Genomic DNA, 13,454 nt, shown 5'->3' on the forward strand with positions numbered 1-13,454 from the left:
TTCTTTCTTTCTCACCATCTCATAAAAACACACAATATCCATATCTTCCCAATAAAGTGATTAAACTAAACATATCAGGGTACAGGGTATCATAAAATAAATGAGCCATTCCCAGCAGCCTACTATCTACTTCTAATCTTCAACTTCACCTAATAATATATAGTAAAATTCTATCCAGGGCATGGTACTTCACAGAGAAAAAAAGTCTAATGGTAGATATGGATTGCATTCCAAAAACTAGACTAATCCTACATCTGTGCAAAATATTCAAAATAAGCGTAGACTTGTACTTCAGTGATACAATAGCCAGTCTAATCTAATAGATCAAACCTTGGTTAATAAAATTGCAAGTCTACTCCTAGACAAGGAATAAAATTCAGTGTAATCCTGGACTCTTTACTTTAGTAAGAAAATAGCTAGTGTAAACCCAGATCTATGATTCAGATAACCATTTGATCCTAAACCTACACTTCAATAGAACAAGCAGTTAACTCCTCGGCCTATGCCCTTGTATCATAAAATAGTTTAACCTTAGGCTTTGTGTGATGGAAAAATATTGTGAAAAAAAGGCACCTAGCACTATAAGATCTACAAGGGAAAACCCTTACAGAATAAAATTACTTCTGCCTACTCACCATCCTCTGTGCTAGCCAGGATTACCACTTTGGTGCTAGGAAATTTAGCACCGATTTGCCCACCCATCGGCATGCTCAGCGTGACATTGAAGGTCTCATCTTCCTCATACAAGGAATCATCAATAATGATGATGCGACAGGTTTTCTCTCTCTCATACTTATCAAAGTGGATGATGCTGGTATGATCTTCAGGACGGGAGATGTAGTCAGAATAGGATAACACAGTGGAGGGATTTGTGCCTGTGGCAGAGCCTACATGGGGGAAGATGAGAGAGGGAAGAGAGAGAGAGAAAATAAATGAAAGGGAATCAGAATCTTGAGGAAAAACCATTCCTTCTGCGCTGAAACACAACAAAAAATGGTTTAAATGTATTTTATGCTGGTGCTGAAGTATAAATATGTTAAAAGTAATTACTTAAACACAGGTAAAAATCTGTTGAGTTCTCACAATTAACTGCATAAAGTGTTAATATATTTCATGACTGGAATAATATGCATGGAATAATGGGTAGACACTTGCATTTTTACTCCTATATGTGTGTTATCACAAAAATAAAAAAAAAAACCTTTTGCTTCTTGAAGTTACTTTTTTTAAGCTATTAAAACACATTTGACACAACAGTGAATGAATGCGTTCCCTTTGAAAAGTAATTTTAAGTCGCAGCATTGCTTTTTAAACTAACATTTATGGGTCAGATCCTGGAGACCTTATTCAAGCATGACTCTGACTTCAATGGACTTGCTCAAGTATAGATAAAGGCAGATTTTGGCCTATAACATATTAAATATTACTTCTGATCTCTGATGTACAGGATACTCAAATACTAGGATGTCAAGAGTGTGTATGCAAAAATTAATATACTGTAATGAAATAAATCAACTATTTCTTTCTGTCCTGGCAGAAAAAGACCATTTCATTTTATCATCAAGTTGAGAAATCACACAGGTGCTCTGCCTGCAAATGGTGCCTGGATTGGACCTCCACACTGTTGAAAGTTGATGGTCAGTAGACAAATCTACATCTAGACAAATCTACATCAATCCTTTTGCTCATTAGAACTGCTACATTTTTACTATGAACATATCCTTTAAGGGCCGATCTTGCATTGCACACCCAGAGCGTTCACTGAAGTTTAAGATCAGGATCCCAGTCAAACAAATGGTAGGAATTCAGACTCAACTTCCATCTCGCTGTAATTTACTAGGACATAAAAATCACTCTGGCTGACTTAAATATATTTACTTAATCTAAACACTGTGAGCCAAAATTTAAGACTTAGATGCCTGAAGTGAGACAACTAAATCTGTATTAAACACCTTAAATTTGCATTTCTGGCTGATTCTCCAGAGGGCTGAACAAACTCTCATCTTGCAGTGACACCATGGTCCCCAATGTGCAGAACGTGGTCTTTCATGTGTCAGACAGGTACATGTAAGTGAGACTTTCAGGGATAGGAATGCATTAGGATAAAAATAGAAGTGAAGTGGAAGCTGCCACGTTTAGGGCTTTGGATAAAACCCTGTTTTACTTGCAACCAGTTTGCTGGCCAAATAGAACAACATAGCAATTAGGGTAATTGACTGCCTTTTTGGGTAAAATGGCCAGTATTGCTAAGGCCAGACAGGTTGATAATCCACAGGGATGTAAAGTCCTAAATCACTCAGTGAGATTTTCTGTGCCCCAGCATACCACAAAAGAGTGTGTTGGGGGGGGGCGGTGCAAGGGGAAATGCTAGTAAACCCTTGCAAATCTCTCATAAAGGAACAAATGACCTTTGAGTCCTTGACTTTTCTAAAGATTCCTGCCAGTCACTGAGGCTTTCTGACTAAGACAGCCAAGGTAAGGAGCAAAATGGAAAGAGAAGACTTTAAACAGACTTTCTGAACTAGAAGTTAAAAAGAAAAAAGGCTACAAAACTGAGAATGAGCTTCCATTTTTCTGCTCAGAGAGCATGCAGGATGTTGATATCACAGGCTATGATTAGCTGATAGAAGACTTCTTTCCACATGAAAAAGAGTCTCATCAAAATCTCCACATTTCACTGCTCAGACTAAATGCCAGCATCTATCTAAGCTTAGTTTCATTTATTAATGGTCATTGCCTTATCTTTATGAAATCTAGTGCCCTAGTACATTTTATTTTTCATCATCAAATAGTTATCTGGTATATATTACAATAGGCAGCATTTTGCCCTCCTCTGTCATCTTCCTTTTTCAATTTATAGTAAATTCAACAATAATCAGCTCTGACAGACAGATCCAGAGATTTCAGCATCATCCTGAGTGCATTGTTTATGTAGGTAAATTCTGTTGGAAAATTTAAGATTTAAAAACAAAAAACCGCTCTGTGATACAAATCTAATTCTCAGTACTCTGCCTCTATTTATGAAAGTAATTCCATATGTAGCATCGAATTAGGAATGAGCACAATTCCAGGAAGCTGCATCTGGAAATCCCTGCACTTTTTGGGAAGCTGGGATCTGGGTTGGCATTCTGCAGCTGTCATCTACCCTTATACGATATGTCTACAATGCAGCTGGGAACAAGACTCCCTGCCCAAGGAGACAGACTCGCACTAGCTTGGCTTGAGCTAGGATGCTAAAAATAGAAGAGTGGCCTTTCTGGCACTGGCAGAGGCTCAGGCTAGCCACCCGAGCTCGGACCCAGGGGATTGGGTGAGTGTGAGCTAGGATGCTAACCTGAGTGTCTGCTGGTGCTGCAAAGCTCAGACTATTTTTAGTGTGTTAGCTCAAGAGTCTGTCTGCTCAGGCTGGGGGGCACATTCCCAGCTGCAGCGCAGATATACCTGTAATGACCCCCACAAAAATCTGGATCTGAATTTAGGGAAAGTTTGAATCAAAATCTGGATCTGATCTTTGCAGCTCAGGCCCATCTCTTCATAAAATGCCCTCTCTAATGAAGTAGGGTAACAACTCAGTTAAAAAGTATTACGTTTTGAAGTACTGAGAAAAACATAATTTGTGGAATGTTCTATGTCCATTACCTACAGAAAAGAAAAGTGGAAACCAATCCCTTTGGTGTGACAATTTTGAAATATAAATTCCTATTAAAGTATCACTTTAGATGATGTTTCATATACAGTAAAAGGATTAGGAATCCATTGCCATGCAGTATGGTCCGAGGTCACTGAAGTCAATGAGAGCACTCGTGCCTAAAATTAGGCACACTCTAAAGTACCTTGCTGAATCAGGACCTATATCATCATCAAAGGATATATAGTGAAATGTTTTCAACTAGAAGTTTTGTTGTTGGTATTTCTGCTTCACCTAAATCTACTGTGAAGCTGTTGCTAAAGAAAAGCTGAATGGCACGGTAGAGTTTTGATTATCCCTCTGCTTCACTAGGACAGGAGAAAGGAAAATGCCTATCTGAGTGTAATGAAGGGATTATGACACCGTTCTCCAATCAATCCACTATCTGGCCCCTGTATATATATTTGAGCAAGCTGCCTGAATCTATCTCATTCTTTCTTTTCTTTTTTAAAGAAGCTCCCAAAATGCTGCCTGCCTCTGACTGAGTCTTATTAACCAACCATAATTTCTCAGGATGTTTGAGACATTAACAGTGGTGAGGAATAGAGGTTTTACTATATTCTGTGGAAAGGGTCCATGTCATTGGCTTCTCCCCTGCAAACTGATGTATTCTTCCCCTTCATGGAGGTAAAACTACTTTCTCCCTTCATTGGGAAGCTGATCCAATGATAAAGAGCTTCTCCATCAATGAAAAACTGTTTATCTTTAAAAAAAAGCAAATGTGTAAAGAAAGAAATTTATGCAAAGGTAGTGGCTGATTTTTTTTCAATAAAAGAAACAGCATAAAAGTATGTGTCTGACAACTGGGGGAAACCCCTACCCCACAAAGATTTAGACAAACAGATACAATCTGTGTGGCATATACTGCCTATAAATGTCTTACTAACACTGAGAAGAACTCTCCAGATCATGAAATAATTTCTCCTCAACACACCATATGCCTTTGCTTTTTGACCATCTAGCTGAGGTCACCGGGACAGTGATTTCATTTTCTTTTCAGCGTCCATCCAAACTCATGGTGTTCAATTAGCTTCCTTCATATGCTTAGCACAATATGCAGGGGTAAAATTTGTCAGTTTTTGTCCTTCCACACTGCAGAAGAGAAAATTCTCACTCCAGTAATCAAATAAAGGGCCAAACTGCATCTTTCCCTCACACAGAAAACCCATGAGAGGCTTAGAGGGGCCAAAACACTTAGTAAGGTTCTCCTCACAGAAGCTTTTCCCCTTGAGTGAGAGAAATTTGGGGGTTCATGGAGGATAGAAGTATGTTGTCTGAATCCCAGATTCCCTGGATCCATGGAGAAGGAAACCCCCAGTCTTGTGGAATCCTAGTTTGTGTTTGTCTTCTGCCTCTCCAATGCAACATGGCTCCCAGAAGCCATATTATTGTAAAGTAATAGTGTGCAACACTGGATCTGATCCTCTGAGGTGCAGAGTGCCCTTAACTCTACTAGGAGCAAAGCTGCTGGGTATCTTCCAGGATCAGGCTGACAGATTGTACAAGCTTGGATAAAACAGTTCTGATCTCCCTCTTTCATGTAGTCTACATACATTGAGACACTAAAAGAATATTGCATTTTCCAATATAAAGAGGAGTTGCGAGAACTACACCTATGCAGTAAATCTGAATCAGTTTAAACAGTCCTGCCTAATACTTGGCGCAACAGTGCTGCCTACCAGTTAAGAGTTGAATCCAGATGGGGCAGGTCGAGGAGCAAAGCCAAACGTGATAGTTTGGAGTCAAAGACCAAAGCCTGTGCCAAAGGCGTTGCAGTTAGAGGGTGGAGCCGAGGGTCTGAGCTGGGAGTCAGAGGTCAGGAAGGAGCTGGGGGCTGGAGCAGGAGCATATATAGGCTGGGGCTGGGGCACAGGAGCAAGGCTAGAGGCAGTGGAAGCAGGGACAGGATCAAATGAAGCTGCAGGCAAGGAATGTGTTGAGCAGCCACTGGCCTGCTGCTGCTACTGAGCTTAAGTATCAGCCTCTAGACTCCAGCAACCAATCAGGTGGCACAGTCAGACAGCTTCACTCATTTTACTTGCCACAGGACTGGCTCTGCTGCAGGCTGGCCTCTGACAAAACGACACTGAAAAAGCTCCATGGCAAAAGTTAGTGAAGCTAAAGCAATCTATCTCTGTAACACGGCTATAGGCCAGTGTAATATTTGCATCTTGTCATGAGACCCCACAGCTGGGCTGACATACTTAACATCTGAAACTTCAACAGGCTCCTCCTTCCCAACAGCCGACATGCTTCACAAACACAAACCAACTTGCCTTACTGGATCTATAAATCTTTCAGCATGTGCCTTTGCAGAAATCAGGAAGTGTTTCCTAAAAGTGAAAAAACCCCAACAACTCTCTTTATATATGCTGTTCACAACCTCTCCCACTAAGGTCTGTATAATCTGTGTAAGAAGGTATCCTTTATCATAGGAGGGGTTGGTAGCACAGTCTATTATTAAGGTTGTCCAATGTATGTTCCATTATAAGAATCTATTTTCAGTTGTTTATAACTTTGACAAATTACAGACAATAGTCTCTTTCACTACACAACCCTGATTCATCCCCAAAGCAGGTCCATCCTATGCACTGAGTGAAGCAGGGGCCCAGTGAAAAAAAATTATACATGGTGATGTAATTAAAGATTGTATCATGACATATACACACAAAGGGGCTGAATTATGGTTACACAGGAAACCTTAATTCTGGCATTTCCTATCTTTTGACTGCTTGACTTTAGAACCTGAAGAATGTTAATTTAATGTAGGTTTTTGTGTTTAGTAAGAGATATGTTGTGTGGTTTACCACACAGTCACCCGTATTTGGTAAGGTGCAGTTTTTAAGACTCCAGCAGATTTCTTTGAAGGGCTAAGCTGAAACACAAACGTATTTACATTCTCTCATTCTATGAGACTATAGCTATTATGACCTGATACACATGAAATAAGGGCATAACTGTGAGGTCAAGGTCCCCTTAGATCCCTGTACTATAGGTATTGTTTATGAATGTTCACTCAACTATCTTACAGATGAACTCCCAAGTTAAAATGAAAAATGCAAGCTAAGGCCCATATCCTACAAATTACTGTGGGTGGGTGGATCCCTTTACCTACACAGTCCCACCAAAACCAAATAGGGCTCCATAAAGGAATAGCGGTCTACCTACACCGAGATAGCCCCTATGGCCCTGATCTTTCAGTTAATTGTGTCAGCAATGCTACCAAATTATGCACTCCTGAATGTCCTTAGCGAAGCAGAGAGCACCAGAGGATTCTACAATCACTGAAAAGAATATTTTAAAATGTAAACTACAGTGAATTTCAGTTCTGTATTGCCTGGCCTGTGGCATTGTCAATGGGGCATTTAGCATACATTTCTGGGTTTATATATCTTGTAAATTAATTTCTGAAGTAGACCGATTGTAGAAACTTTTGATCTGAACATGGTCACAAGCTACACAAACACAGTCCATTTTCAGCACACATAAAATAGTTTATCATGAGTGACCCTAGTTACAATTTTGTGTATTTAAGCCACATGGATCCCATTCCTGCAAATTTGCTTACATTTACACACTAAAGAGTTCCACCGATATCAATGGAAGTACTCATGGTACATAAAATTAAGCATGTGGACCAGAGTTTGCAGGCCACAGAATCCATGCAATTTCGCCTTGGAAGATGGCAGCTAAACCACTGCTTGAAAGATGAAATAGTACTCCAGTGGCAACGAGAATTTCAGAAATATAGACAAAAACAAAATACATCTTAGCTGTAGAGTAATCGCTTATTTTCCTCTATACTGTGGTATTAGATTCTGCATTTAATTTTATTAGTAATTAAAGCACAATTTTTGAAATTGGGCAGACTGAAGGCATCAGACAGATGATAACAATAGCATCTTGCTTAGAAAGCGTATACCAGACTTTTTGAAAACTATCCCTAAGATGGGCACTTGACAAATGAAAAATAATAGATAACTTGCAACCAAAAATAAGATCTGATCCAAAGCTTATTGACATCAATGGGATCCTTTCCATTTGATTTCAAGAGGCATTGGACTGGCCCCATATTGCATAACATATATGTAAATTCATATTAATGAAGTGTCTCTATTACTCCATGTAAGGGCTGGCACAACATTGTATATCTTTGTTATCTTAGTAGGTAACATACCTTGATATGTGCAACAAACGACCATTAGTTCTTGGCTGATATCTCCAGATCTCCTAACAGGGATTAACAGCTCACCAATATCTTCCTCTACTCTGTACTCCAGCCAGGGAATGTACACTATAGATTCTGGAAAACAAAAAGGGTAAGAGACAGAGTATAGTTCAATGCTGATGTCATCGATGAATTTGGTCAATAGAGAGATTTAATCTGCTGTGCTAAATCCTTGTATATTTATGTGTAGCTCCATTCAAACCAATGGGAGTTTGACCTGAATCAGCATTCAACACAACAACTGAATCAAGACCCCAGGACTCAGCCCATGGACTGCCATGGGAGCTGTGGGTGTGTGATGTTACACTCCATGTTCTTTATGAAAATATGCTTATGATATGGATATGACATAACAGAGATATAATTTATGCAAGATGGCTCATGTGAGATATCATTGGAAAGGTTATGATTTACTGAATGTGATTATACAATGTGTATGCCTGTATCATTTCTGTATCTGAAGTTAGGAATATTGACCATGTATCTCTATTTCAAATGTGCTACTTTGGGTGTGACCCACAACTAGCCCTTCAGGTACAACAATGGAAAAGCCAGACAGGGCTGATTGCCCATTAGCAAAGACAATGGACTGTGAAACAGCTTAGTCTTCCTGTGGACACTCCAAACAGCCTGCGAGTAATGGCTGCTAGGGCCCTGCAAAGACATGTGACTGAGTCACCTAGTACTGGACCCCACCTTGGAATGCCAGTGTTTTTCCACCAGAAGACAAAGGGTTCCCACCATACACAAAAGTTATATAAGGCAGGGAAGTGACATCATCATGGTTCTCCTCTGCCTCCCCACCCAAAGAGACAATGGGAAACACCTGGAAACAAGAACTGAACTGGGGGGAGAAGAGTTGAGCCCAGGCTGGAAGGCTGTCTAACCTGTGAGTAATAATACCTGAAGTTTTAAGCTGCAGGCCTGTGCAGCTGGCTTTCAAGAATCTCTGTAATCTGCCGGAGACAACATTTAGGGTAAGGAACTACTATTTGTAGCCAATTTCTTTAGTGAATCAAGCTTAGTTTGCGTGTTTTGTTTCATTTGCTTAGTAATCTGCTTTGTTCTGTTTGCTATCCCTTTAGCCACTTAAAATCTGCCTTTTATAGTTACTAAAATTTGTTTTGTTTATTATTAAACACAGTTTATGTAATTTCTAACTGGCGGGGGGAAGCAAGAAGTCGCGCATATCTCTTTTCACATTGAGGAAGAAGGTGAATGTTATGAGCTTGTGCTGTGCAGATTTTTCTATACAGTGCAAGACATTATTATTTTGGGTTTATCTCCCAAAATGGGTGTGGACGTGAGTACTGGGTGAGTCCTCTCACACACAGCTGACTTCAGTCTGTGTCTGCAGCTGGGTATGGCCCTACCTGTGTGTGTGATGCAAGAGGCCATGAAAGCCTAATTCAGCAAAACGGGAAGAGGGAATCCAGGCTGGTGGAGCAGGAGAGGCTCAGTTAAACCCTAGTACATCAGGTGGCATCCCGGGGGTGGCGGGGGTGTCCAACCCATCACAGGGTGATCCACACTTCTCGGGATCATGAATTTTGTGTTACGGAATGGAAGAAGGGGAGCAGTAAATGCCACATACCGTCACCAGGATCCACAATTTCAACTGTCGCTATTTCTGGAAACTCAAGGGCAGCCATGATAGGATCAGACAAAATGATCTGGAAAGTTTCAGATGCTTCATATTCATCATCTATGGTTATCCTCACTCGCCAAGTAGCCGTGGTCTGTCCTGGATTAAACTGGACTTGTCTCTGAGCTTTCCCTTTGAAATCTTTATCCTTTTTTGCTGTTCCATCTTTAGTCCCAATACCTAAGTAAAAATTGGAAAAACTACTGACTTCCCAAAAGTTTATGTTTGTGTACTGAATCAATTGAATAAGACAAGATTGTGGTTTTTTAACAAGTGTCTGCCAATTACAGATCTTTAGGGAAAAAAAGTGTTTGTAAGATAGACCATACATGGCTGGAAAATGTATTATGGGGCACATTTTAAAATGTGGTACTCAGGACCTGACCCTGCAAACACTTATGAATATGAAGAACTTTACTGCATGAATAATTCCACTAATTTACCCAGTGTGTACCTAAAACCTATATTAGCATGTACAACTACTTCAGTGTACGGTTTCTTGGCAACTATAGATTTGCATTGAGCACGTCTGTTCACACTGCAAAATTACTCTCATGCATAAGTGTTTTCCAGGTTAGGCTCTCAAGTTGTACCTACAGAAAATGTTACATGTGCCTGATGAGGCATGAAAAAATCTACATGAACTAATTGCATACTTGAGCAGTTACTTGTGCACATAAATGCACATTTTTCCTATTAAATGGATGCACACATATTCATTGCAGGCACAACACAGGCATCCACATTTAAAATTTTTGGTCCCATCCTAGCACAAATTAGCCACTACATAATCACAGTAACGTCTTTATTGTAATATCTCTTATTGCTTTTTATTGGTTTTGTGCTTGCATTAGTTTAAGTTATATGGAATTCTTTCCCATTGATGTAATTTGTTCCCCTATTAGAGCCCTGAGGATTTCCCCCATTTATATAACCCTTACTCTTGTAGACCTACCCATGCAGCCACCAACTTGCCAGAGAGAATGACTTGACTGGACCCTTTTCCAGGAATCACACAATATAGAGATGGACAAGCCCTACTAGGTCATTAAATCTGTAGGGTTCTTCCTACAGAAAATTTAAAACTAGACTGGGAATAAAACAAGTAAAGTGTTGTACGCACTCAGGTTTCCATCACTTCCATTGAGATGATATCCCCCCAGCTAAGAAGGTTTTCCTTTGAAGTTGCACATGGATCCATTTAGTCTAAGCCAGAATTGTACTGATAGAGGATTTAACCCTAAGAAGGTTTAGACTGATACCTAAAACAGATGGCTAGGGCTGTGACAGCTCTAGCGAACACTCATAAAAGATGTGTGACTCAGGAGAGAAATTAAAACAACCAGAATGACAGAGCAGTTGTTACAGTATGCGAGAGAAATACATACAGAGAGATACAGTCTCAAAACTTGAACATACGCTGGAAATCTAAGAGAAGTATGCCATATCTGTGAGTTGTAAGATGCATTTTGCTTTTACTATTTACTATCCTTCAAATGTGTATTTCCAGTTTCTGTGTCAACACATTTCACCCCAGCAAGGAAATAACTGATTCCTGAAGTCCACATTTTCCTGACTGTGCAAGTGCTCTAGCTTCATACAACTGTACTTAAAGACTTGAGGAACTGGGGTCTAGTGGAAAGATCAAGATTCTTGGATTCTCTTCCTGGCTTTGCTTCCAACTTACTGTCTGACTTTGTTCAAATCACTTGAAACCTCTCTGCATCAGTTTACCCATCTGTAAAATGGTCCTCATAATGACGACTACCTATTAGGGGTGTCATGTGGCTTAAACTGATTAATGTTTGTAAAGTACTTTGAGATCCACAGACAACAGCATTACAGAAGTACAGTGTTTTTAATAAGAAACATTTTGTAACCAAAGTAGAAGGTACCATATTTTAAACATATAGCATAAACCAACCTAGATGTGTATTGCAGAGAAAGAGTTATTTCATTTAAAATTTAAAGGGTTTTTGCACTTTAATTTTCCAGCTGTAGAAATTTTACAGTTAGGTAAATCAAAAGAGCGTGAGCAAACTAACAGACTCCAACTGTGAGTTTAATGAAGCAAGGCTCTATACCCCACTATGGGGTTTTGGTGTTCATTACTGTCTAAAGGTTTCTACACAGCATCAAATCAAATAGGTGGACTTGTTTTTATTATGGTTTGACGCTAGCAATTATGAAACACTTTACTTCCCTGGGATGAGAATAATGAGCTCCTGTCATGTTGAATCCCTTACCCGATTATGAGAGAATCTGATATCCTGAAAACTGCAGTGTGAAATCATTCCCAAATTAGGACTCCCAGTTCTTACACTTGAGAAATATTTAGGAATGCTTGATTTAATACTCAGACCAAATGGGCCAAATGGACACTACTACTTAAAATCCTGGATCTGAGGCACATGAAGTGCAAGCACACCTAGAGCAGAACATCCATAGGGACACTACTTTAAAAAGAAGGAAGAGTTTTTGGCCTTCTTGACCTAGACTTTTTTCTAGGTCAAAGCAAAGAGCTCTCTCATTCCTGACCACAGGCATAGGAATTTGTCTAGCTTCAGCTTCCAATCATTATGCCTGTTTTTGCTAAATTAAAGAGCAGTCTACTATCGAAAATCTCTTCCCCCATGTACGTACTTGTAAACTGAGATCAAGTCACCTCTTATCCTTCTCTTGGATAAACTGAACAAACTAAGCTCCTGTTGCTATAAGGCATGTTTTCTAGACCTCAGATCATTCTTGTAGCTCGTACGGAGGTTATTTTGAAACAAATAAACAGGTATGTGGGGGACAAAAGCCAGGATCCAGAAACCAAAAAGTAAATTGACGTATAAGAAACAAACAATTATTATCTTCATTATCTGTCACATGTTTTCGCTTCTTCTTTGGAATTCATTTTATTCACTGTGGGATTTTCAAAGATCCCGAAAGAACCCAACTAGGCTCCCAACTCTCAGTGAAATTTGATGGGTAGGACACCTGGCTTTAATAGGGGCCTTTTACGCCAACAATAGTATCATCTACGCTGGTGTCAGCCCGTTGAGTCCCCTGTTCTAGCTCAGTGGTTCCTTTTTTCAGCTGCTTCACAAACTGCTCCTGCATAGGAGCTTCAACCTCCTGGTACAGAAAGCTGAGGAGCAGAGCGGTTTAGGGACTTTTTCAACAACATTTTCTTTGTTGAAAAATGCTGATTTGTCAAAACTGGAAACTTTTCACAGGAAAGGCTCAGTCAGTTTAGAGGAATTTCAAAAATGCTGAAACAAAAGTTTAGAAATTGTCTAAACATCAACAATTTTCACATTTTCATAATGAACAAATTTGGTTTGCTGGTTTGAAATTTAGAAATGTTAACAAATTATAGTAAAAAATTAAATTAAAAATGTTCAATATTGAAACAAAAAGTTTCAACAAAACTGACTTTTCCCCCCAGATTTTTGGTTCATATTTTTGTGTGTGAGAGATATCTACTTTTCATCCCAGTTTGGAACAGGAAGCGTAAATAGCTAGCACATATTGTAAGGTAGAGTGGCCCGTTAACACCTCTGTAGTCACAGGACTAAAAGAGGGGGTTAGTGGGTTACAGTTTGTTGTAATAAGCCATAAATCCAGTGTCTGATTTATATGACTGCAGCGGTGTTAACGGTGCACTCTTCCTTGAATGTCCCTTAGAATAAATGCTAACTACTTATGCTAAGCAATCTGCTCCACCTTGCATTTAGCTATTTAGGCTCAGAACATCTTTCCCAGACCAGAAGAAGAGCTGTGTGTGGCTTGAAAGCTTGTCTCTCTGACCAACAGAAACTGGTCCAATAAAAGATATTACCTCACCCACCTTGCCTCTCCAATATCTTTGGACCGAGATGGCTACAACTACACTGCACACATAA

General features: G+C 39.6%; 1 protein-coding gene across 1 annotated transcript in view; it reads right to left on the bottom strand.

The window, feature by feature from the left end:
* FREM3 (FRAS1 related extracellular matrix 3) overlaps positions 1 to 13,454 on the bottom strand; it is a 112,825-nt gene that overhangs the window by 47,009 nt on the left and 52,362 nt on the right. Inside the window, exons 4-6 of the mRNA XM_074950943.1 lie at positions 9,511 to 9,741; positions 7,866 to 7,991; positions 636 to 887 (exon numbers count right to left, since the gene is read on the bottom strand). Coding sequence (XP_074807044.1) covers positions 636 to 887; positions 7,866 to 7,991; positions 9,511 to 9,741 — 609 coding nt within the window. The remainder of the gene's footprint in view (positions 1 to 635; positions 888 to 7,865; positions 7,992 to 9,510; positions 9,742 to 13,454) is intronic.

The sequence above is a fragment of the Natator depressus genome, chromosome 4, assembly GCF_965152275.1.
Source record: "Natator depressus isolate rNatDep1 chromosome 4, rNatDep2.hap1, whole genome shotgun sequence".
Taxonomy (NCBI): domain Eukaryota; kingdom Metazoa; phylum Chordata; order Testudines; family Cheloniidae; genus Natator; species Natator depressus.